The sequence below is a fragment of the Lissotriton helveticus genome, chromosome 9 (assembly GCF_964261635.1).
Source record: "Lissotriton helveticus chromosome 9, aLisHel1.1, whole genome shotgun sequence".
NCBI classification, from domain to species: Eukaryota; Metazoa; Chordata; class Amphibia; order Caudata; family Salamandridae; genus Lissotriton; species Lissotriton helveticus.
The window spans coordinates 842,292,022-842,318,975 of record NC_136070.1 but is presented as its reverse complement, the minus strand read 5'-3'; the positions used below and the strand labels follow the sequence as shown (position 1 = coordinate 842,318,975).

The 26,954-nt window shown below is 46.2% G+C and overlaps 1 protein-coding gene across 2 annotated transcripts in view; it reads right to left on the bottom strand.

The window, feature by feature from the left end:
• Positions 1 to 26,954, bottom strand: part of ZC3H4 (zinc finger CCCH-type containing 4) — a 121,700-nt gene that overhangs the window by 32,803 nt on the left and 61,943 nt on the right. For both annotated transcript variants that reach the window (XM_078661016.1, XM_078661015.1), the window contains exons 6-9: positions 26,803 to 26,896; positions 24,458 to 24,576; positions 13,681 to 13,779; positions 13,019 to 13,130 (exon numbers count right to left, since the gene is read on the bottom strand). In XM_078661016.1, coding sequence (XP_078517142.1) covers positions 13,019 to 13,130; positions 13,681 to 13,779; positions 24,458 to 24,576; positions 26,803 to 26,896 — 424 coding nt within the window. The remainder of the gene's footprint in view (positions 1 to 13,018; positions 13,131 to 13,680; positions 13,780 to 24,457; positions 24,577 to 26,802; positions 26,897 to 26,954) is intronic.

Sequence of the window (26,954 nt, the reverse complement as noted above, 5' to 3'; positions counted from 1 at the left end):
TGCGGTCCCTGCGTGTCTAGTGCAGTGCCAGCCTCCAGACCTTGAAGACCACCTCGGAAAAGTGTGCAGGAATTGGCACTCCATATAAAATGTGCGTTATGTGCTCCAACCCAATTAGTGCACCATTCCCCTGGTACAAAGGGTCCTCCCTTGTAACCAGTCATTTACAGTCAGGAGTTGCGCAGCCCAATAATATAAATGAACAACCACCATAGCAAGTACCCCCTCGTAGGTAGCCCAGACACATCTGCCAAATGCAAACAGGGTGGGGGTGGTGGGGGGGGTGATAATTAAGCCCATAATAATTGTTTCACGAGTGAAGCCAGCGTGTTAAACCAGGTCTGCAGGATCTGAAGGGAGAAATGTTGTAACGCACGGAGCAACCGAGGGAGTGTCATCATCTTAAACAGGGCAATCCTGCCCATGAGGTTAAGGAGCAATTTTCTCCACTGGGCCATATCATTCCAGGCCCTGCGCAGCAAGGGGTGACGATTCAGGCTGCAAGAAAGTTCAGGCTCCCATGATATATGTACTCCCAGGTACAGGACGCTAAGTTGGCGTATAGGTATCCCCAGGTGCCAGGTCTCATCCTTTTGGTCCCCTCTTAGGGGCACCAGGAGGGATGTGTGTCAATTAACCCTCAATCCGGAAGCAGAGCGAAGGTAGTTAAGATACAAATCAACAGGGGCCCTCCTTCAGTGGGCCGCGAGAGGTACAGAAGGACAACTTCTACGTACAAATCAATCCTATCCTCCTTTGCCAGCCCCCAGGTGCAGCCCCACACCTGCACGTCACAGCGGACCCAGGCCCCCAGCGACTAAATGGCTAGCGCAAACAGGAAGGGGACAGCTAAGCCTTTTATCCCTCCAGATGGGAAATCTGGGGAAGACAACTCAGTTTCTGTGAACCAGGGCTTGAGGAGTTGCATACATCACTTTGATGTAGGCCCGTAACGGTGGTCCCAGACGAATCTTAGTAAGAGTTTCCTCTGAGAACGACCAGTGTAGGGTGTCAAATGCCTTCACGAAATCGGTAAGCATCAGCGCTACCGCCATTACCACCACCTCCCCCCACCCTTCTCCAAGGAACAAATGCGAGCCAGGTGGAATCTCAGAATGCAATGTCTTGCGCTGCGATGAGGGATGAGGGATAAAACCACATTGGTCCGAGTGGACCAGGTAGGTCAGCACTCTTGAAAGTCTGTTAGCCAGTAGGTTAGCGTAGGTCTTGACCTCCATGTTAATGAGTAAGATGGGGTGGTATGAGTTACACGGGTCCGGAGGGCGGCCCGGTTTAGGCAAGACCACCAGTGTAGCCAAATCAATCTCCGCTGGAAAGCAAGCCCATGGTGACCACCTTTATCAATATGATCTATAGTGTGCCAAAGTCTCCAAATGTCAGTAAGTCCCAGCCCCGCAACCCAGTCGAAGAAGCCCCTCCTCATCCTTTGCAAAGCGACGGTTAGCCCCTGCCAATTGGTATCGGTCATAATGTCGCTGAAGCCCCCTCAATGATTCTTAGCCCATGTGACAGGGCTAAAATAAGCCCTCTAAGGCTCGCCAGTGTGGAACAGGTCAGTGCAGGTGGAATGCACACACAGATAACATTAAACAAGGCACCCTACAGAGACACCTCAAGGATTACATTACGTCCAAATTCATCCAGTGAGACACTAGAGACCACCATGGGCAGGGTTTTGTGCAGGAGTGGAGCCGCAAGAGTACCCAGTATGAAATACCTCGTCGTAGCCCCTACAGACCAGGAAAGAACACCTAGTGCCCTGGAGATGGGTCTTCTGAAACATCAAAATTGCTGGGGAGTGTCGGGGCACAAACTGCATCACTGCCTCCCATTTAATCCGGTCTAGAAGCCTGTTGCCATTCCACGTCATGAGGGTGAGGGCATACAGGTTAGCAGAGTTATAGGGTAATACTGGAGGACAGGGCCAGGCACCCCCCACCTAAAGGGAGGCCATTACGACAGACACCCCACCTTGGAAGACTGAACCATACGTTGCCTGTACATGTAAAATGTGGACCTAGAAATGAAAGCATACAAGCAATAAAAGGAACTAAAATAACTAAACAATCCCCCCTTTCACCCTAAACTTCTTTCCCTGAAGAAGCATCTGTCACCCAACTCCTTCAATTAAAACTAGACGGAACTCTGAGTCACTGTTAAAGGGCAGCAGTACCAGCGAGCCCGTCCCACCCCCCTCAGAGGAGCGGCATATTAATGTGCAACAGAAAGATATAATGGTGCTGGCGTGTTAACATTAAGTATACCACAGGGCTGACTGCAGCTGCATCCTGTCCTAGGCCTATGCCTCAGGCCCTGCAACCCCCCCGGGGTCTAGCCACCTATATAAGTTCTTTGGGGTGTGTCTTGGAGCCGGGGCCTTGGGTTCCCCCCAATCCTCCCCCCGGTCTCCTCCACTCCATTTCCGATTCTGTGGAGACCTCCGTGTTCAAAGGGGCTGTGATTCCTCCATCCAGATTTCTTTTGGTGCTTACCTACAGCCTGACTCCCCTGACCCCGCCTCCGAAGGATGGTTCGTTTGCCACTAGGGCGGTTAGTGCTTGCTAAGTGGACGCTGCTCTGTGAGCCAGGTCCAAGCCTTCTCCGGAGTATCAAAGAAATGCAATTTCAAGAAATGCAGCACTTGCAGTTGTGCAGGATAGAGAAACATATAGGAGAGGTTCATATTGCAGTGTCTTATTCACTAAACATGATGGGTGTAATCTGGAAAAATAATAATGTGGCGGGACTCGTGTGTAAGGTGGCCCTGTGCTCTTGCCCCCTGCAGGACCACATCGGTGTCTCTGTAGTTCAAGAACTTCGCAATCACAGAGCAAGGCGGGACTCCCGGCAGGGGCTTCTGAGCCAAGGCTCTATGGGCTCATTCAATGATAATACATAAGGATAAGTGGGTCCCATTGATTCAGGACCGAATTAACCAATCCAAGAAGGCCTCTGGTGGGACCCCTTTGCTCCCTCCGGGAACCCAACAAAGCAAAGATGTACGAGTTACTTACCTTCGGTAACGATGTATCTGGTAGAGACGATTCTAGCCGCAGATTCCTTTACGTAGAACATTCCCCAGGCGTGAGACTGGACCCGTAAAACTTTCTTGCCCAGCATCCCTGCGCACAGGGGGGGCGGTGCCACGCGACTCCGCCCAACGTCCTCCGCGGGCGTGACGTCAGCGAGGTCACATAAGTACCACCCCGGCACGCTGACGTCAGTTTGCTTCGGAGAACTTTTCCGCGCCACAACGCAGAGCCATCACAACAAAACTGAGGAGAGCATGGGAACAGTGTGCGAAAAAAACAGATAGACAAAATGGAGAGAAACAAAGGCGAGAAACACCACTAGGAGGCACCAAGGCGCCAGAAGGCTACAACAGCAGGCCAAAGCAGGGAAGAGCAGAACACCATTCTGAGGAACAACTGGTGCAAACCAAGGCGAAAGCACCAAGTGACAGTAAAGCACTAGCAGGCCAGAGGGGCGAAGCCATAGCAAGAAAAGCATAAGCACCACTCCGTGGAACCACCTTGCAAGCCAAGGCGAGAGCCACCCTGGAGGCACAAGCATGAAAAAGCGTTGTGACAGAAAGAAAGAGAAAGAAAGTCTGCAACTACAACCACAAGGGAAAGGGCCACAGCCCGGAACAGAGGAGCAACAGTAATCCATCTCCAGACTATACTGCCAAGAATGGCCATACCTCCTAAAAGGAGGAGGAGGTGGTCAAGGACAGGTAAAAGAACCCCCAACGAAGAAGATCAGGAGGGGATCAGAACTCTAACAAAAGAGAGAAAGAGCCAAAGTAGGCCCTCACGCTGGAGGGAAACCAACCGGATGGATACCTGACCAGAAAAACAAGCATTGGAAATGCAATAGGTCTCGCAGCATTAGAGTTAGTGCTTTTAGAATTGTTTATGGGTTTTTTTTGTAAATCTTTAGCATTTTTGTTTCCTGTAGCCAATGCTAAAGAATTACAAAAAAAAAAAGCCATAAACATTTCTAAAAGCTCTAACTCAAATGCTCCGAGACCTATTGCACTGTGTGAGGGTGAGGGGTTGAGGGTGAGTGAGGGTGAGGGTGGGTGAGGGTGAGTGAGGGTGAGTGAGGGGTTGAGGGTGAGTGAGGGTGAGGGGTTGAGGGTGAGTGAGAGTGAGGGTGAGTGAGGGTGAGGGTGAGTGAGGGTGAGTGAGGGGTTGATGTTGAGGGTGAGGGGTTGAGGGTGAGTGAGGGTGAGTTGGGGTTCACCCAGAAACCCCAACTATGAACACAATTCCCTGAAAAAAAGCTTCATCAAGGTACCATGCGTGTATCCCATAGGCATGCGCAACATGAAATACTGATCGCATGCGCACAGCGTGATTCGAGGGAGGAGGCTACACTGTGATGAACTACTCTTTCAGACAAGCGCGCAAATATACTTTACTCTTTTGCACCTGCGCACAGCTTAAGACACTGCTCACCTAGCCCTGTATGGACGGAATATAAGTGGACAGGGCCCCGAGGTTTAATTTAATATAATCGGGGAAGTATTATAAAACAAACCTTCCCTGACATATGCCAGGACCTATCAAGGTGAGTAGTGTAGGGCAAAAACATGTTGCCGTTTAATGGTCAAGGACCACAATATCATGAATGCCCCTTCCATAGTTTTTAATCTTTCCCATCCTCCCCATTAATAAAGGGATACCTTGGAGTTGGAAGAGGACTTTTATTTAGTTGCTACATCCCCTCAGATAAAAACACTCAAAGTGCTCCCTAGAACACGATGGAGGCCCCCCTGACTTTTAGGGGTCAGGGTGAACCCGATGATGAAAAATGCCACTACTAGAGTGGGTGAGGGTTACTTATAAAAACATGTTTTTTTCCCACCTCTTATTGAGGTGGCGTATAGGCGTGGCACATTACCACACACTTTTGCCCTCTTCGTAGGTGCTATCTCTTCTAGCAGAGGGATACTGTGCAGGCAAATGTAATGTTTCAAGACTCATTGATGACCAGTCTCCAACATCACTGCAACCAATTTAAAGCTGCCTCAAAGTTGCACACAAATCTAAGAGGCATCTACAAACAAATCAAAAATTCTCTTATAATATTCTTAATTAAAAACACATCTGTTATGTGTGCAAATAATGATACAACAAATACGACCATCCTCATCCTCATAACTTCAACTTGTTAATATATCACTCACCATAAGCCTATTTAAAAAAAAATCTGCATAAAATATTATTAAATATAGACTCTACACATTCTTATAAAAACTAGATTTCTCTTGAACAATGAATGGGCACTTGGTTTTCTTTTAAATAATTATAAGCTCTTGATATTATTTAATTGTAAAAGGGGTGATAACTCTGTGTATGTCATCTATTTAAATTGCCCCATAAATGACCCTGTAATCAACATCAGCATTTCGTAATAAGAATTATATTTTGAGGGTAATTCTGTTCATTAGTCTTACCATTTTCCTCGCGTTCCTCGAGGTTCTGTTCAATTTTTTTTAATTCAATTTCCACAGATTGTTCTATTGATCTCTATTTTAAACCACTGATCCGGCAATATATCCTGGATTTGTTATAACAGCCCTCTCGACTAGGCCGGGGCGAGATTTCCGTTATGTAGGTGTGACCTTTAGTGATTTTGCATTAGGCTTGTTTCACAAAATTTCCCAAATCATCTATTAGGCCGGATAATTAAGTCCTTTACAGCAAAAAAATGAGCGCACGCATAATGGAACAACAATAAATGGCCAGAATCTAGTGATCTCCGTTTGCTGTGGTTGTGAGCTACTTTTTTTATCACTAAATGTGTCCTGGACGTGAGAACGCATTTCACACAAAAATATAATTCCAAATGTCAGTTTTGCATTTTGGGTAATTTCACATCATTTTTTCTGAAATGTCACGTAATTATGCAAAAGCAGCTTATGCAGATTTTGGAAACCCCTAGTCCAGACGCCTTTGCAGTAAGCTAGGCTCCTGCAATTGTTTCTGGTATAAAGTCGATTCTGCTTGTGCACTTGTCACACATGAAAAGAATTACATGCAGTCATAGATGTGCCTCGTGCTTGCTAAAAAATAGAATAAACTGTCTTTCCATATATGTAAAAACTCTTAATGGTGTTTGTTCCATTCTAGCCGCTGGTTACAAAGGGACTTGTGCTAGGACGTAGGCATTGCCGTTTACTATCGCTACAAACAGTGCAGGGCTTTGGTGAAACACGGCGACATGCAAACTCTTTTGGAAGTGCTTTCACAACTTGGTTTGATTGGGAATTCCATTTTTTGCAAAAGAAGCAGTTCACGAATTTAAACCCTGCCCCCTTGCCCTTCATGTCCGAATTTCCTTCTTGTCCGGCTTTATGGAACATAATATTGATTTTACTGGAACGTGTGTGGGTGAAAGGCATACAAATTGTGTTCTTGTTTCTGTTTACTGTAGACTCTTGTTTTGTACAGTTTAACTTAGGTGTCCGGAGCGGGGAGAGGGAACAGACGGAGGGAAGGCCAGATAAGGGGAGGGGGGAGGAGAGTAGGAGGAGGAGAGTAGGGGAGGCACGGCCTAGCGGCCGTGCAATCAAGAAGTGAGGGGGCGGGAGAGTAGGCAAGGCAGGCGGCTGGGGGGAGGGGGGAGGAGAAATGCGACGCGACATGGCAGGCAGAGAAAATGGGGAGGGGGCGGATCCGGAGGTGCGTCGTGACACTCGTGAGGGGGAGTGGAGAAGGAGGGGGGAGTAGAGTAGGGGAGGCACGGCCTAACGGCCGTGCAATCAAAAAGTGAGGAGGCGGAGCTGGGGGAGGCTGTGACAGAGAGAGCAGGCAATGCAGGCGGCTGGGGGCTTGTGCACGCGCTTTGAAGCTCATTGCGCATGCGCATTGAGCTTCAATTTCTCGTGCACTGCAAGGAATCGCCACGATTCCTTGCAAGTTGGATAAAGAGTGGATAAGCCCCCATAGTCTCGCAAGCTCGATGCGCATGCGCATCGACAGGCGAGACCTAAAAAGGAAGAGGACACCCATAGAAGACAAGACACCCAAAGGGAGGCGACTGCAAAAAACCCAAACAGAGGGTCCTCGCAGAACGGGGAGGAAGGGTGGGTCGTGAAGGAATCTGTGGCTAGAATCGTCTCTACCAGATACATCATTACCGAAGGTAAGTAACTCGTACATCTGATAGAGACTACTAGCGCAGATTCCTTAATGTAGAATAGATACCCTAGCCATACCCAAAGGGGAGGAGGGTCTGCGAGAGGACCTCTCCAGCTTCAGACGAGCACAAGACCCCCAACAGGGGACCAGACACGGGGACAGGGAAAAATAACCCCGTCCACCGCAACAGGGAATGAGTCAGAGGCCCTGAGCTGAAGAGAACCTTAGAATTGTGGAGGAACACCAACCCCACAGGAGATGTGTCATAACGACAAGAGACAACCCAGCCTCCACCAACAGGAGAAGCAAGGGTAAAACGAAGCAGGCCAGACCACCTCAAGCCCAGTCAACGTACCAGGGACCTCCACCGGAAGCCCCAAGGTACAGACAACGCAGAGGAAGAAGAACCACCTACAGACTCCAAGGAGAAGGGGTAGAAGTACAACAAAGCCCTCCACTGGGAAACAACCCAGTGAAGAGGGCCTCCGAGCCCCTCACAGCTCGAAGTCAAGACAGAACAGTGCCGCAGCACGAAGGCATGCGGAAGAATGACGAGACCTCACAACGGCCCAGGCCAAGGCCACAGAACAGAAGAGCAGGTGGGGCAGCCAGCTGCTGACAATGCCCCGAAACTAAACGCCCGGACCACGTCAGGCTCAGAACAAGGGGCAAGACTAGTAAACCGTCCCGAACAACCCCAAAAGGGATCGCCCTGGACGGAACAATCCACTAAGTAGTGGAACCCCAGCCTCAAGAAAGAGGAGATCGCACCCGCGACATACCGTGACGCCACGGAGAACAGAGGCCCAAAGGACGACCACACCTCCCAGCACATGATAGGGCTATATAATAGCTACCACTACCCCACATAGGGCATGTTATGTCCCAAGAACATGGGAACACTCTTAGGATAATATATCCGCAGCAGAGGACAACAAAGAAGACTCGCGGAGGAACCGCAGATGGCTTGCCAATCAGCCAAAAAGAATACACAGAAGGCCTAATCTCAGGGCCAAAACAGCTGACCAACAGCCAAAACCACAATCAGAAAGTGGCTGGACCAGCAGCCAACAGCACCAAAGTCCAACAAAAGTACCGGAAGGCACAATAATCACCCAGAACACACACAACCAGGGTTACCCGCAACAAGGCCCCAGAACACAATGGAAGAACACCTCTCAAAACCAGAATGATTTACCGGTCACTGAGGGGGGGAGGAGGATGAGGACAAAGTCCCACCAGAAACCTCTGAATGGCAGAGTCCGCAGGGGCATGGAACAAAAGAGTGCCATCAAAAGGAAGGTCCACCAACCGTTCCCTAACGTTCTCCGGGAACACACTATCCCGTAGCCAGGCATGTCGGCGAAGGGCCACAGAAGAAGCCATGGTACGACCAAGCACCTTCGAAATGTCCAGAGCGGAGCGAAGAATGAATGACCCCAGCTCCTGGCCATCCAACACATGGTGCAGCAGATCAAAACAGGCACCCTCCCGAGAAACAGCAGACAGAAGGGACTCAGCCGAGTCCCACAAGCAAGAAGTGGCCCTAGCCAGGACACACAGAGTGTTAAGGGGCCGCAAGGCTGAGCTGGTGGAGGCGAAGATATTGCGCCCCCAGGGATCTAACCAGCAGGCCTCCAGTGATGGGGGGAAACAACACTGCTGGCAGGGACGGAAAAGCAGTCTGTAGAAGAGGACCCCTGGTAGAGGGGTGAAGGGTAAGACAGACAGGGTCATGCGGCGCAGGGTGGTGTCGGTGCAGAAGTTGTTGGGGCACCGGGTCCCCCGTGGCGGGCCGCCCCTAAGCCCCAAAAGTAAAGTGTGGAGCGAAGCCTCGAAGGGGAGAAGCAGCTCCCGACCACCAGAGCCCTGATGGAGGACCTCCAGAAGATGATCCGTGGGGAAATGGGCAGCTGGATCGCCCATGCGCAGAATACCCACAGCCATATAAACAGCCCAAGCGAAGGCAACACCCGCCTCGGTGGGGCACAGCGGTGAGGAAAGCAGTTCGTCTGTGGGCGACGGCTGCAAGCTAAGGTGGCCGTCCCCCAGTCCCACCGGAGTAAGGAAAGGCCTAGATCGGAAAGGGGAAAAAGGGGCCGAGGAATGGGGGACCTGATGCGCCTCCGGCAAAGACTGTGGTTGTGGTGACAGTGAGGAGACGACGCCGGGAAAAAGCCACGATGCGGCGAACCGTCTCCGGAGAAGACCATCAACCGCCGAACCTCCGGGGAGGAGGGGGCGTCCGAAGACGAATCAGCAACTCATGATGGTCAGGCGCCGTAGAGTACGCGACCGGAGGCAGGTCAACGTCGACCGACGCCACATGGGAAATCCGGAACGACCTCCGCTCCAACGCGCGGCGCAGAAGAGCACGGCTGGGCCCGAGTCGGGCGGCTAAGGAACGGCACCGAAAAGGAGTCGGCTAGACCCCCAACGAGGCAGCCGCCTGCAAGGAGGGATGAGGGGGGCTCAAGGACACGCCCGACCCCTAGCCTGCCCCTGCGGCACCGCCAGGGCCAGCAACTGCTGGCACCTGAGCGGCGTCACCTCGGCTTTGGACAAGGCCGCCGCCTGCCCAGAGGACAGAGGGGGACTCGGGGACACACCCCGAGCCCCGGCAACCTCCTGCGACACCACAGGGACCCCTGCGAGGGTTTGCGGCGAGGCAGAGGCGCTGTGGTCCAAAGGAGGGAACCCCGACGGCACCACATCCTCCGAACCTGGAGCCGAACCTGTTGCGCTGGAGCAACCGGCGACGTTGCAGAAGTCCCTGCAAGCGGAAAGGGATCCGCAGACGTCGCAGGAGGAGGAGGAGGAGCCAAGGAGCCCTGCAAGACCGCCGCATAGGCCTCCATCTGGACTCTAGTCGCCCCCGCGCCGGAAAACTGCTGATATTTTGAAGACGCGCGGGCCGCACCACCCGTGGAGAAATTACGCTCACCAACAGGTCGGGGACCGGCCCCCGGGTACAAACTGCAACACTTACCTACAGGTGAGCAACGCTCTTGTGACCTGTGAGAAGGACGATGTCGGAGACGCACGCTGCGGTTCTTGAAACCGTCGGCGAGGTACGGACGCGGTCACGATGGCGACCTGGACATGCGAGCCGAGAGGAGTTTCATCCGGCGCTCCCGCCGGGACTTCGGTTTCAGTTGCTGATACGCCTCACAGTCTGTGGAGTCATGGTGCTCTCCCAAACACCACATGCAGATGAAGTGAGGGTCCGTAGCTGACATATGGTGGGCGCAAGATGAGCAAGTTTTGAAGCCCGAAGGCATTTGCAGACCGTTCTCAAGAAAAAAAGCCCAAGGCGAAAAAGGGAGGCCTGAAAACAGGCCCGGAGTACACGATTCGGGTCCAATTTGCACACGGAAAAGAAGAAAACTGACGTCAGCGCGCCGGAGTGGAGCTTATGTGACCTCGCTGACATCATGCCCGCGGAGGACGTCGGGCGGAGTTGCGTGGCACCGCCCGCCCGGCACGTAGGGATGCTGGGCAAGAAAGTTTTTGGGGTCCAGTCTCACGCCTGGGGATTATTCTATGTTAAGGAATCTGCGGCTAGTAGTCTCTATCAGATGGTTCCTTCAGGCCCTGTTTTCAGCATCCTCTGCATGATCCTGAAGCGTCTTAGTGGAGTGTGTGAGACGGGCCACCTCGGTAGAAGAGGCCTTTCACCATGCCTTCCAGCTTGGAGATCATTCCTTCTGCTTCCAGCACCCCATATACAGCCGGAGATCCTGGCGCAGCAGGGCCACATCGATCTCCACCTCTCTGATCTTGGTCTCCAGCGCTGCCTTTGACTCCTGAATGGCCTGCAGAACATCGGATGTGCCATCGCTGTCAACTGTGCCTGACCCAAGGGAGTCCTAAGGATCAAGCCCATTGCCCAGATTTCAGCAGAGCCCCGTCCAGCCTCAGGAAATTCGATGTCACCCAAGGGTCTTCGCCGCGGAGCAGAGCCCATGATTGTACACCAGGGCCACAGCTCGTCTCGCTCCGGATTCGTTCCCCACTGGATCTGGGGAGGGGAGAGCCCCCAAGCACTCACACCTCTTCTGCTGGACACCCGGTGGGCTCTTGTGTCCTCCAAAGGATACAACCGTTCTCCAACCATGCCGGGACACACCTTCACAGTCTCGGGCACCTCTTTTCCCATCCGCAGCCACATCCTGGAGGGTAAAGTGTGGCACGCCCTTCCTGACCCAAGGTCCTGAAGCAGGGCTACCCTCGCTGGTGCAGGTCTCTGAAAACCCAATAAAGAAGTGGGAGGGCCCCCCAGGGCACTCACCCCTCTCCAGAGGACCTTCTGCTGGGCCCTCCACTTCTGGGAACCTTCCACTTACTCACTCTGCATCACCGGAGCCTTATGGTCCAAAATTCACAGTCCTCTCAGCACCACTCCGGGGCTCGCCGCATCCCGATCATTGCTGCGGGTCCGGCCTAGGCTCTGTAGTTATGATCAGCCCTCCCCCTTTGCCTTGCAGGTAAGGAGCTTCATCACTCCATGGTCGCTAGCCCTCCAGTGCCGCTTCATGGACGGCTGGGTTACCTCTGAGTCCCCCGCTGCACTTTCGCCGCCGCTCCTGCGTGCTCACAGGAAGGCTCTCTGCTCTGTGTTCATGTACTGAGGGTTCACCAATCCCCACAACCCTACAAGGAGAGAACAGGGGCACGCCAGCACCACAGGAGATGCTCCTCTAAATCAGGCCGGACGGGATCTCAGCCAAGCAAGTCCGCCATCTTGGCCCCAACTGCAACTTTTAAAGCCAGTGGCAAGTTAGCAGGTGTGCAGCAGGATGATAGTATGTTTAATGTGAGCTAGAAGCAAAAGTAAAGATCAACAAAACAAAACAAAAATGTAAGAACTGAATGGATGAACCCCAAACCGATGGCACGAAGATGGCAAACATTATGGTGCAGCAAATGTTCTTCTATCAATTCTTCATTAGCCTGACTTAATTCCATGCGCAAAATTCATGAAAGTAGGAGCGATGGTAATTTGATATCAAGCTGTCCATACTGATAAAACAATTGAGCCATGGACTGTGCTCACTGCCAGGACCCTTACTTTTCTAAGAACTGCAACCTACTGAGCAATCAATCTAACAGGATGGAGGTGCTGCAGTAACCAGTCTATGTTCATGCAGGTGGTAAGCCTGCATTCCAAGCTACTGCAACAGTCTTTCTGCTGCAGCAATGGTTCGGTCCGATCCAGCAGGAATATGATCGTCATGGAGATCAGATCAGACGTGGGCTGTTAGTTATGGCTCACTGTATATCAAAGGCCCTCCTCTTGATGACCACAGGATCAAGATATCTTTTGTGCTTGATGTCTTTATCCTTGCTTGCAAAACTTAGACCATGCCTCGCTGTCCAGACTGGTGAGGTCCAGATGTTGTCTCCAGCAGCACTCATTGGTAGAGGGGATTAATTTAACATTACCCAAGTAAAACTGGAAAATCTATCATTCTGAAACAACTGCATCTTAACTACACATCGGGCAGATGGGAAATGAGTGGACACTCTACACAATTTCAAGCCTTCTGTTACAAAGATCCCTTCTTGTTTTTGCTACAGTCAACTCAATGTCTTATTATGCAAGTAAAAATCCATCTGTCACAAATGTCACTATTAGTCTGCACTGTAGCATCAAAGAGAGCATGCTTACATCTTTTATATTAAAGCTTGTACCTTGAAGATAGATATATATATACTAAACAAAGTTAATTGGCTCATCTTTCACACTTTTAATATATACGCAAGCATTAAACAAAAAGAAATTGCTGTTATTTAGGATTACTTAAATACATATCTGAAATATATATTAACACTGAAAAGGATATCATGCATGTAAGGGCAATTTTCAGCTTTTGCACAATAGCCAGTGACGTAAAACTTGCAAAGGCCTCGTCGTCGTGGAACTTCGAAATCATGGCTGAAGTTGCAGTGTTCCCCCTAGAGGAAAATGGTCAGATGTAAAGGGTGAATCAGATAATCTATTTTCACACAATATCGTCAGAATGGGAAGAGACCTATTTCTTTGAAAATACACGTGAAGTTAAGAACTTGAGCCTCTTCTGATTCAGGCATCATTGAGACTGAGCAAAACATGGACAGAGTAATGATGAGAGTAATTTAACTGCCATGTCTTGATAAAAAAAATGGTACGGATGTTAATCAAAGCAATAAAGCTAAAAAAGAGGAAATACAGTCAACCAAATAGTATGACTGAACAAAGTGTTGTGTTCTGAAATCCTACTGTGATGGCAAAGGAAGCTTAATAATAGCAATTTATACTTAATCTTAAAGGCAATGGCAACATTAATGCAGAAGTAGGATCTTCAGTCATAGAACGTGGAGTTACGCAATTTAATAAATTTTTATATACTCAGCATATCATTATTAAATCCACATCTGAATTTTCAGAGAAACACACTTAAAAACAGCCCATCTACATAATCCTCGAGTACTGATTTAAGAGAAATAAATGTATGGGATTTCTTACCCAGGTACATCTGCCCTCCAGAAAGTACTTGCAGATCACTTTTCCTTTCCTATCAGACATGTGTTTATCGTGGTCATACCGTCGATGTCTTCTTCCCTCCTAGTGGAAGGAAAATATTTTAGTTCAGGTCTGTGAAGGCAGGCAAAACATTAAGTATTATCAAAACTAAAATGGTAACTGTGTACAGAGCATGAATTACAATAATGATCTTTGAGAAAGGCCTAGGCAATGAGTGTAGGCAAGAAGACACAACTTTTGCTCAACCCGTGTTTTCTTATCCAATAACATTAGAAATTACTATTGATGAGGTTTACCAGGCCCTAAAAGCCAGTAAAAACGGCAAGGCTCCGGGCCCTGATGGGGTTCCAATAGATCTATTTAAATCAAATCTATACCTTTGGGCCCCAATTCTGACTAGGGTACTTAAGGCAGCCTGCGAGGTGGGACTATTGGATTCATGGTCCAAATCAATTCTGGTCCCTATTTTTAAAAAGGGGGACCGTCAGGAGGTATCCTGCTACCGCCCGATCTCACTGCTGGACTCCTTGGGCAAAGTGGCGGGCAGAATCATTCTTGAACGTCTCCAGCAGTGTGTGGACGATGGCAGGATCCTTTCGGACATTCAATTCGGGTTTCGGGAGGGCCTAGGGACAGTTGAACAGGCCCTAAACCTGACAATGCTATTAGGCAAGTACGTATGTGCAAAGGCGGGCAGTATTTACATGGTATATGTGGATCTGTCAGCAGCCTTTGACTGCGTCTGCCATGCTAAACTTTGGTCTGTGTTACTGGATATGGGAGTAGATCCATCTTTGGTAAATTTCCTGCGTGAATTATACTCCAATGCCTCAGCTAGGGTGAGGTTTTGGGTAAAGGTCGAGCTATCCACGTCGTTTGGAGTAGAGCGAGGAGTCAGACAAGGGTGTGTCCTGGCTCCCTTCCTCTTCACGCATTACACCAACGGTTTGGCGAGAGCCAGGACCTCCCATCAATAAAACATCGTCCGATTCCAGCTCTGCTCTACGCGGACGACGCGGTGATACTGGCCCGTACCCCTTTAAAACTGCAGAAGGCGCTAATTAGATATTCCCAATTTATGGGTAAGCTGGATTTACGCATTAACATCAAAAAAACCTTTGTTATGACAGCAGGACCAAGGAAAAAAAGGACCAAGGATATACATCTAAATAAGGAGAAATTGGCAATCACAGCACAATATCCATACTTGGGAATTATTATCGACCATAAACTCAACTGGAAATCAGCAATTGAATCCAGAAAACTCCATCTTATGAGAGCCACTACGGCCCTCGTACATTTTCCAAATAAATTGGGAAAGAGGTCGCCGGTAGAGCTTTTAAAGATTTATAATGCTGAATGCCAATCAGTAGCGCTGTATGGGGCTATTGAGTCTGGGGGTATGCAAACACCAGCAGCCTACAAGTGGCAGAGAACGCTTTCTTGAGATTCCTCCTAGCGGTACCAAAGAGTGTATCTACTTTTTCGTGTCACATGGAATTGGGTATTTCTCATTTATTGGATTTAGCCAAAATACAACCACTCCTTCTTTGGCAACGCATTTGGTCGACAGACAAAAACGCATTCACTCAGCAAATTATTTCAGATTGTATGGGCTTGGCCCAGTCACATAAGATTGGCTGGTTATCATACATAAAATGTTTCTTAAATGAACTAGGACTGGAAAAATACTACCTGGTACCAACTTCTATTCGGTCATTATCAAGGAAGGCACTAAAGGTGCTGTCCCTCACACATCTAGAAGAAATACGGATAACCAAAGAAGCCTCTAAACCATCTGTCCAACACTCCATGGCTGTCCAAACAACTTTCTCTATTCAGCCTTATTTAACCCATGATTTCACCACCTTTGAGAGATTTCTCCTAACTAGGTTCAGGTTGAACATTTTACCTCGTCTGGTTGCCTTTCCTACAAGAAATAACTGGGTCTCAGAACTACCCTTATGTCCGTGCAATGAGATCTCAAGTCAGGCAACCATTCATACTTTCTTTTTCTGTAAATTTTACAGGGAGCATAGAAAGGTTTGGCTGATTCCGCTATTAAAACATATGGGTATCAGAAGATGCCGCCCGGCCTTGCTATTCCTACAGTATCTGGGTGAGGAATGGACATCGAAGTACATTGTTAAGTTTCTGAAACGCATTTTCCGACATCGATTAAATTTATAAAAATCGTTGTATAATTACGTCCATTGACAACCTAACTATGCACGTATAAAGCAAGATGATGCTCCCTTACAAGGCTTTATGTATATATCATGAATTTGTTTTAATGTTGTATAAACCACAGAGCACCTAATAGCAAATTTGCCTGTTTTTAAAACATCACATTTAAAAAAAAAAATGTTTCTAAGAGGCAGTATTCCGTTTTAATGTTGAATGTGAAATGTAATTTATTTGTGTAATATGCTTTTATGGTTTTTCTTCATGACAAAAACCGAATAAAGAAATACTTACTTACTAAGAATTACAATAATAGTCTGGACTGTACAGCAGATTTATTAACTAACACCACAGAGGTTTTCAACTGCCACCTCTTCCAATTCCACAGACCAGAAAAATACTGCCTCAAATAGTCAGCCCTCAACAGTTATTTGCGCTGTACTAAATGTGGCGAAGAAAGAGAACACTACATCTTTGGGTTGACACATTACCACTGATAATGGTCACTCTCACATACATTCATGCCATATTAGAGCGACCATCCAGGTTACTGATTTTATAACTTACAATGTGATCGGCATCTCCTCCCCATAGATGCATGCCTCTTTTGTCTTTAACAAAAGCACTCTCCCATATTTTGAACACTTATTCGGCTTCATACAACCCTCAATGGCCACCTCAAAATTGTCATGTTCCTCATTATGTTTCAAGGGCCGCTCATGACATACACTGAATACAGTGTAACAGTGTACAGTCTGCACATGCTATATTTAAACCCCCCCCATCCTGTCTTGACCAAGCTTTGGCACAGTTCTCTTGAGGAAAGATTTGAATCCACCATTATCACTAGGGGTAACAGAGAAGTGAAGTTCTCTTTTCTAGACGATTCAGAACTGTTAGAAGACCAGGTCAACAGAATTCACCTCCACCCTAAAGACCTTTATTCTACCGTGCTACAACCCTCGAGGGAATTAACCAACTCTTAGTTCACAAAGACCATCTCATCACTGAACAGAGTGCTTTGTGGTGCCAAGGACCCAGAAGATCTCGGATTACCAGCCTACAGAAGCTTTCAATCATTAACGTTCTGGGTTAGTCTTTTAATGTTTAATGTCTTGGAGGAGCAAGAGGACTGGGGGTAGTTTACATCAGCACTGTGCACTAAAATCCAACCATTTGTCTCAGCCTGAATCAAAGTTTTCCCCCAACCAATAACCACAGTCAATTTAGTGCTCTCCATGGAGACCCACTTGTATTGTACCCATGGAATGCAAGCAGTCCAAGTAGCTTTTTTGACAACCCTGACACTTTTGAATTTCAATGCTCATTCGATGTGAATTGTTTTCAGGCGGCGTGAGTCTTGGATGACATCACATCTCAGGTTATATGGGGTATAACACTAAGCCAGTCAAAAGATTTAGCAAGGGAAGAGCTTCTTGTTGTTTGTCTGTTGCAAAAACCTGTTACCTATCAGCTAAAGATCCTGTTGTTAATCACCCTGGGGCGGCAACAATTTAGATAACCTATGATTAGCCAAGTCTTTTTTTCATTTGTTCTGTTAAATGTGTATGTTAACCCAGTGTTTAATGTCAACTATAAGTATGTGTAAGATCTTAAAGCTCTGCCTAGCACCCTTAACACATCCCGTGTCAACATGGTGACTTTAATCATAATCAAATCTTTTTAAATCTGGACAGCACTTGGTGGTATGTGCAAAATTAATTTTGAAATATTCCTTCACGTCACACACTTCCTTTGTGAAAAGATTTGTTAGGTCTTGGACTAGCGTCCCACGCAGTGGGCGGAGTCCGAGATTTTATGTTTTGCAGTATGGGGGCTTGAACCCGCCCCTCTTCTCCATTGGCTGGCCTCGTAAATGCTGGCCAGCCATTGGAGGAGAGGGGCTTCACTCGGTTCAGGCCCCGTCTTGAGCGGATTCGGGGCGTGTTTTTTTGCAGTTTTTAATCAGTGACATCATCCGTCACTCAACTGCAAAAACACGCCCCCGAATCCGAAAATGGCCGTGTGTTTCTCCGAGGCATTTCTGCTTTGCCTTGGAGAAATGTGGTGGTGTTTCCGGAGCTGCTCGCCTCCCTTCCCTTCTGCTTTCAGGAGCTGCTCGGCTCCGCTCGCCTCTCCCCTTCCCTCTGCCCTCCTCCGTCGTGCTCTCGCGTCCCCCCCTCTCTCTGCCGCAGCTCTCCTCCGTCCGCTCTGCCGCTCCCCTGGCCCCCACCCCTCCCTCCCTCTCCAGCGGCCTTACTGCCTCGGCTTGTTTTCCTTCTCTCCTTTCATCTCTGTAGCCTTCGCATCGATTGGCCGAGCGCTGAGGAGCGCTGCTTTTAATTTGCTTAGTTCCGTTTTATTTATTTATTTCGAGGGAGCCCACCCCTCATCTGTTGCCGTGTGAAAATCACCACCGGTCCCGGGACACCCCCTGACGTCCTTCCCCCGGCCACGCTGTGATTGGCTGCCGGCCCGGGACACCCCCGTGACGTCCTTCCCCGGGCCACGCTGTGATTGGCTGCCGGCCCGGGACCTGACTTGTATACATATGCTATCTCATTTAGAGTATATCCAACATGACAATTCGTATTGCGCTGAAGAGTACTTGTTATGTTCCCTGTACTCAGATCTCCCTCTCGCCTTATTTTCTCTGTCCCGCCCGAGTCATTTTCTCTGGGATTTCCTGTCTCCAGGAGTTCATGCTCTCTGTCCTCCAAGTGCCCCTGTCCTTTACTCTCACTGTCCCAGGACTCCCTGGGGTGAACTGAAGTAGGCAGACTTCACAAGCGAGGGATAGCACTGCTGCCTTCGATAAATGAGTGATCGCTCTGCTGTCTGTGACAGATAGTGGAACACGTCTGCAGTCAGCATTGTGCAAGGGATAAGACAGCTGAGCGATTGATAGCTATGCAGTTGTGGTGTGTGTGTTTAACGAGTGCTCTGGACAGGTGGGGGTAAGTCTCTGTCCGAGACCTCTCCTCAGGCAGACTGAGGGGCTCAGAGCCCGTGGTCTGAGTTAAAACAACAAGGCAGCCCACCTCCAAGCCCACACTACACTGCACAAAGTATACCAGGTGTGAGCATTTACACACTAACGTTTAGTGTGTTCTACAGTGTTTACAAACATGTACACAATAGCAGGTTGTAGCTCCACCAACAGAGGCACCCTTCGACTCGTTCCTTCTTCTGGGTACCTACCCCAACCATCTCCATCCTAACTCTAAGCTCCCCCCCCCCCAAGAGATGCCCTTTGCACCAAGAGCTGTAATGGTCCTCTCCTCACACTGGCTCAATCACCAGACATTTACTGCTCTAAGTCCTCACCCGTGGAGTGATGTTGAAAACAGAACCAGGTCAGGTCACACCGACTCAAACGGACTCTTCCACATGCATGGCTTAATTTATTCATTTTTCTTATCTTCTAATGTTATATATTATTTTATGTTATGTTGTCATGGTACGTTACAGTATGTTTTCTTATATTTTTTATATTATTATTTTATATTATGTTCATACATTATGTTATTTTATGGAATATTATCATGTTACACTGTTACGTTATGTTGCATTGCGTTACGTTACATTACATTACATTTTGTTGTGTTGACTGATATTCATTTTCTTATCCTATAATAGTATGTATCATTTTATGTTATGTATTGTTTTATGTTATTGTGTGTTATGCTATGTTACTCCTTCAGTACGTTATGTTATGGCACCTTATTTTTTTCTATGTGATAGATTCCATCTTGGCGTGGAGTGTGTATCGTTTTATGACTCGGTATTTCTTAATATGGCATCCACCACATCCAACACATCCACATCCACCACCACCACATACACCACCTCATCCACCACATCCACCACCACCACCACATCCACCACCACCACCACATCCACCACCACCACATCAACCACCACCATATCCACCACATCCACCACATTCACCACCACATCCACCACCACCTCATCCACCACCATCACATCCACCACCACATCCCACACCCACCACCACCACATCCCACATCCACCACCACCACATCCACCACCACCACATCCACCACCACCACATCCACCACCAACACCACATCCACCACCACATCCACATCCACCACCACATCCACATCCACCACCACCACATCCACCACCACATCCACCACCACCACATCCACCACCACCACCACACCCACCACCACATCCACCACATATCCACCACCACCACATCCACCACCACCACCACATCATCCACCACCACATCCACCACCAACACATCCACCACATCCACCACCAGATCCACCACATCCATGTGTGTGTGTGCAAATGCAATAGGTCTCGCATTTGCGAGAGATTAAGCTATTGGCATTGTAAATGACAATGCCATTTATTTATCTGTTTTCAAATCCAACACATTAATACAAACATTGTCATTTACAATGCCAATAGCTCTAACTTTTGCAAAGGCGAGACCGTTGCATTGTAAATGCTTGTTTTAAAAGGTAGAGACCCGATTCCTTTCCTAAATAGCATAAGCCTAAGAGCACTGCATGGGTGGTCGGGGGGGGGGGGGAACATATTCACGAGTCCAACACGTTGCTAACACAACTAGAGCAGTACTGGACTACACATTTATGTTTGTAGAACTATTTTCTGCAGTGGATAATTTTTTTAGAATACGCAGGCCAGAAAGTTATCATTTTATACTTCCTCATGTTTAGATCTCCCAAATGGTGTGAGGCAGCAGAAACGTTTAAGATGGTCACTAAACCCGACTCTAAATAAGCGAAGTGGAAATGTGCACCTTAATTAGAGTCAAACTTTGTTAACCTCATTCATTCTCCACTTCATGAGGCAGTTACTCCCTGAAAAGGTATGCTTTCCACACTGAAGAAGTTTTTTATTTCCTATTCATTTACATAAGTGCTCAATTCTGATTTCTAACATTTATCTGAGAGGAAACTGGTTCTTGAGATCCCTAAAGCTAAAAAAGAGAGATCTAAACAGGTGAGTCAGGTGTTTAGTCATCACAAAGACAATCATGTTGCCAAGCTCAAAATCAAGGAACTAAGAAAAGAATAGTTACCATGCTAACTAATCCTTTTATCGATCTCAGTTGCCGAAAATGAAGGACATTTTCAAATCCAGGGATGCTAAAAGATTCTGGGAATTTAAAAACACCTTTGACTTACCCAATAACTCTAGCCTGCAATGTGCAGTCTCTTTATCGGACTAGACTAAACACATTTTTTAAATGTGGGTGGAGAAGCCATAGTTTTTTAGCATCTGCATGGAACCCTCCTTGCCGGTTCATCAGCTGGAGACTACGACATTAAGTCATCTAAGCAAGATGCTCCCTTAAGCTCAAATAGCCAGCTTGCAACAATTTTAAAGCATGGTCTCGATTTTTGGGACCAATGTCTGACCCCACTATTTAATGTTGGTATTTTGTATGACTCTTTCCCTTGACACTTTGATGGGTTCCATTTTGCACCCCGTGTATAAAAAGGAGCCACCTAATAGCCCTAAAAGCTATAAATTGGTAGCTCTGTCGAGATACAATATTATACTAATATTCTATTGGCCGACTTTACAATACGGCCCACCAAGCGCAAATTGATGCCCTGCTATTAGACAGGTCTCCGGGTCAGTACTGGCATACCATTATCTTTTTATCCATGTTAACTAATAAACATATTCAGTAGGCTAAAACATGTATGCTGGATTCATTGATTTCAGGAAAGCTTTTGAAAACATAGATAGAGCACTCCTCTGGTCAAAACGACAGCGTTGGGGAGACTGACCCAATTTTACAAGGAGCTCTTTGCCAATGATGTGAGAAAACTTGAGTTCAAATTACTGGTTGTTGCACTTTTGCATTATCCTCAACAATTTACACCAACAGAGGTCTAAAGCAGGATTGTTTTTAGCTCCCGGGCTTTTTAATCTCTGTATAGCAAATTTAACCAAAGTCTTGACTGACCCATGTTCTTGCCCTCCAAGACTAGGAGATACCGATATTCAAACACTACAATATGCAGATGATATGATCCTTCTGGTCAAAATTAGTATAGGTTTCCAACATCAGATATATGCTTTCAATTCCTACGATAAAGAATCTGGGTTAAACATGGATAAGAGCAATATTAATCTTTAGCACGGAAATAAAGAAAGTTGATGGAGGTTTATGGACAAAAAAGAAGACAAAAGTGCTGCCTTCGCTGCTTGCAGTTTTCGATGTTGTTAACGCCAAATTTCTCCCATCTCTTGTATCAAAGCTTTTCCATAGAAACTGGTTAGTTGGTTAAGCAGAAACAGTGAACTTGGTTAGGCCACTTTTTCATCCCCATAAGGCACCTCTCAGATGCAAATCAGTCCGGAATTTTGGTTTGTTAGACAGTCAATCATGTCTGATGCCACATTTATTTGCAACTGCCATGCAGAAGGCATTCCGCCGAAAGGAGCTTAATAGGGCTGATATGGAAGAAAATACAGAATAATTCAGCTGACTGCAACTGAAGTTACCATGCCCAACTGCTGCAAGCTATCGTAAATAAACCGCTAATCAAAATTTAGAATCAGACATTGACACATTTAACTTTCAAAGAAGTGCTGACTAAACTACTAAGAGTTCCCTTAAAAGAAACCGACAAGCTTGAGTTTGCTTCTTATAGACATGCAGAACTGTATAATATCCTCCACTCAGAAAATAAATTCCCTACAAACCTCCTTGAGCCAACTGCGGTATCTCGTAAAGTTAACTATCTGAGGCTCAGATTGTTCTTATTTCCAGTGGCACAAAGCATTGACTATAGGTTATACAATTATAGTAGTCTAACAAGAATGCAAACATCTTCGGGATGTGCAGAAGCATCATGACGGGCAGAACTATGTCAGCTACTCAATGTACCCTGAAGTTAAGCACAGTTGCTTCAAAGACTGAAGCTTGTGGCAGAATGGAGGCCAATAGTGTAAAGGGCTGATTGGGTAGTGTTTGTTATAATTGTGCTAATCACCTTCTGCTGTACCTTTGTAGGAGATTCAAGGGAAGAGGGTAACAAGATTTCTGTCTTCCAACTAAGTAGTGGACTCCCGGGATCCACAAACCTGGGAGCTGAATCAACCATCCCCTTTATAAGTCATCAAAAGTGGTGGAACCAGAGAAGGCACTTCACTAGTTTAGCTATGTGAATCATTTGAAAACCAGTCTATGTCTGGTGTATTTGCATGAGTATGTCAAGAAATGCACAGCCTTGCCTTCCACCAGGGTTTTTTGATGAAGCTTTTGGGATGAGTCCAGTTCACAATATCCAAAACACATCACAGATAACTAAAAACAATGGTCTGCAAAGAAAACAGTAGAAAAACATTCCAGGTTGTTCACAGCATTGTAAGGCCATTCTAATGGCAGGAAATCGACATACTAATGTTGACAGCTTACAAATATAGGTCCATAACTACCAGATGGTCACAGGCTGAGGTGCTTATAAGATGTACACATGCACAAAAAGAAAAGGAACTCTCTGTAGTACATTGACAGGAAAGTTGAATAAGGATAAATAAATAGACATCAAAAAACCTTGAATTATCAAGTGAATCAGAACCCAAATAAAAATGCATACGGTAGCTTATAATAACCCCATGAAATAACGATCTAGAGTTCAGAGATGTTCACAAGAAAAGGTGTGCAGTGGCAGAGCTATCTAGGATCCTGAACATCATTATAAGAGGAGGACAATACTACAATGAAGAATTAAAGAGCAGCTTAGGAATCCGTGAGTGGACTTCAATATAATAACATTTTAGAAGATATCAGATTCCACACTTTGAAATTTTGAAATTGCAGCAAATGTATTTTTAAAGCTGGTATTTCATAAAATGAAGCACAAAAAAAGGAAAACAAACAAAGAGAAGAATGAGATTGAAAAGTCAGAGACAAGTAAAAGAAAACTTGGGAAAAAAACTTGAAGAAATTAAAACTTAGTATTCTGAGTATTTCTCTAGATATGCAGAAACGGATGAACTGAAGTGGCTGCCAAGCAGCTAAAGTTCACAAGTCTGTATCATGAAATAATATAGTAGAGCTGAACACAGTTGCTTTTCAAAGTGAAGCACTACAATAATGTTTAGACAACAGTGTCCATGTATATTTTACATACTTCTAGGTTAATTCCACTAGGTTGAGAAGTATGGTAAAGATGATCAATCCACAATATAGAAAAGAGGAATCCCTAGATATGCAGCTGGAAGAGTAACATGAGTATCAGAAGGCAACAGGTTTCAGTCTGCAGAGAATGGCAAAAAAGGGAGAGGAACCTAAGCTTTAGTAGGGAGTGCAATGTCAGGATGGACAGTATGTATGTTGTTTTATTAGCCACACATTCTAACAGCTAAAAAATATATTAGGGTATTCATTATTTGGTCGTAGTAGTGGCACAAATTAGGTAGATAATAACTCTGTGTAGAAGTAAAGTGTTTTAATTATGCATTTGTTTTTTAATGTATATATCATGCATTAGTGACCGTGTGACAAATGTGATAGCATAAAGAAGCACACACATTTCTGCTTCAAACTTACTCCCATTTCGTCGTCATAGTAGTCGTCATCATCATTTCCACCTTTATTCCTGCCTCTTCCTCTTCCCATTCCCTTGATCCCTCTGCTTCTAAGACCTCTGCCTCGACCGCGACCGTACCCTGTGGGAATTCAATCATTAAGATCACATTTTTTTCTTTAAATTAAAGAAAAAGTTACTTACCTTCCACTTCTCAAAGTACTAATTTCTTGGTTTTTTGTTATCGGACATTCATCTATTCCATTGCTCTCCTGTATTTCCTCTATCAACTCAACAAAAACAGTTTTCGCAACCTCATTTGACCCAAGCAACTACACACTGCATAGGCACTGGTCTACAAAAGTTAATTTTACTATTGCGGTCTCATTCTGCCTATGAAGTACATTATCTATTTCCAACAAAACTAAATTCATCACTGACTTCTTAACTGCCGTTCTCTTACATCGCTTGCGAGTCGTCACTGAATATTGGCTAACTGCCCTATCTGCACCCTTCACAACCCTTAGCATTGGTGCTTTTATGGAGCTTATGCAAGCTCTTTTCTGTAAATAGAGAAAATTCAAGATCCAAATATTCAATGTACTAAATGTCTAACAAACCCTTCTCACTTCCGAAAGCACGCAAAGCTTATCCAAACATCAGTTCCACAATCTACCCTCTCTGGACCACCACAAACTAACTTTGCTGCTATGTTGTGGACATTTCCTTCTCTATCATCTACTTTAGGCCCCTCCATCATCCTCACACCTTAATTTAAGGTGGGAGGTGAGTGGAGAGGGCTAAAGTAACAGCTCCCCTCCAGCACCATGTACTTCATCAAGGAAAGCAGGGTGGCAGAGTGGTGACAGAGAGAGTGCAACTTTAAAATTTAAACCTGTGCTCTCTCTGGTACCAAACATGTGTCTTCCCTGCTTTGTAGTGCTGTTTTGCTGGCCCCATATATGGGCCACAGTATTTTTGTGACAGGCATGTTTAACGTATGTTGCAAAAATGCCACCACTTTTGCTTTTTTGGGCTGACATTGTTTCATGTTAAGGCCGCAAAATTTGCCAAAAAAACCTGCCAAATCCTGGGGGTCGCTATAAATGCTAATATATCCTATGCCATAATCTCATTCATCCAGAAATTTCAAGGTCCGTCTTGAATCTTTCTTGTTTATGTACCAAAAGCAAAACATCTTACACTAAAATGGTTCTCTATAAGAATACACATACTGCCTCCTACATTCTTATAGCAAGAAAGGAAAAAAGAAAGGGTACATGGTGCCAAGATTAGCTAACATGTAAAACCTTACAGTCAAGGTACGGTAGTCAGCCAAGGCCAGTTGTATCACATCTTTTAAAATTAAAATAATCATCTGATGGTCTCCAGGACACATGCCCAGTGATTTTCTAAAATCCAAAGCAACAGCTTCAAGCAGTCTCTGAAAGTATGAACCTCAGAAAAGCAATAACTTGCGAGCAATGAGGACTTACTGGGACTGGCCTACAAGACTTTGCTAGCTGTCTGCTTGAAAAAGGCCTTTTGTAAGTTTACCAAGAACTTTCACTGGGCTTGCAGAGTTCCCAGCACTGATTGGCCATATTGTCACTCCCTTTTGCTAGTTTCTTATTTATTGGCTTTCCTTATCTTTTCCTTATCCCACTTGTTCCCTCTCATATTTGCCTCTCCCCTGGAGCATAGCATTTGGAATGACTGACAGCTGCCTGTCCACTGCTACTTTTTATGTAACTATTTGTTCTTCTTCTTACTTAAACACTTCATGAGTGTACGTGTTTTTCTGCTCAATCTCTCGTGTTGTTCTCCTCCACCATGCCGAAAGCGCCCTCCACGCTCCCTGTTGCGTATGTACTTGTGTGCTTCTCCCCTGGGGCTGCTCACGTCATTCTGCTTACGTATGCCATCATTCCAATTGTGCATGCTTACAAAACGATGTGGCTGTTGCTGTACATCAGTGCCAAAAGTCATTTACAAGGCCAATATGTCCCAAATGAGATATTTATTGGTTTTGCCACCACTGGTTTATTTTGTGGTGTTTTGCAGAAGCTCTCTGGGATAAATTGAAAATTGTTTAAGTAGTAGTTTATGCTTTTGATATTGATTAGCACGTGATATGATACAACCTTGGGGGAAAGCCAAAAGAGCTTAAAGGAGGCAAAAAGGCTGCATAATAAAGATCATATGTCAAACGATGATATCGTTCATTGCTTTTACTACAGTTAAAGCAAATTCTAGGAAGAACCCATTGCTTGGTAACTGACTGGTTGGAAAATTACACACATACTGGAATCGAAACACAACACAAAAGATATTCTAGAAAAAATATATCTGTTGTTATATCAATTACCTCGACCTCTACCCTCCTTTGATTTTCGGTACTGGTTCAATTCCTTGGAATAATCATCGTACTCCTCATCTCCCATGGGTTCATTATCACCGTACTAAACATTTAACAATGGAAGAGAGATCATTATTAAAAAACTGTTGGACAGCTCAAGA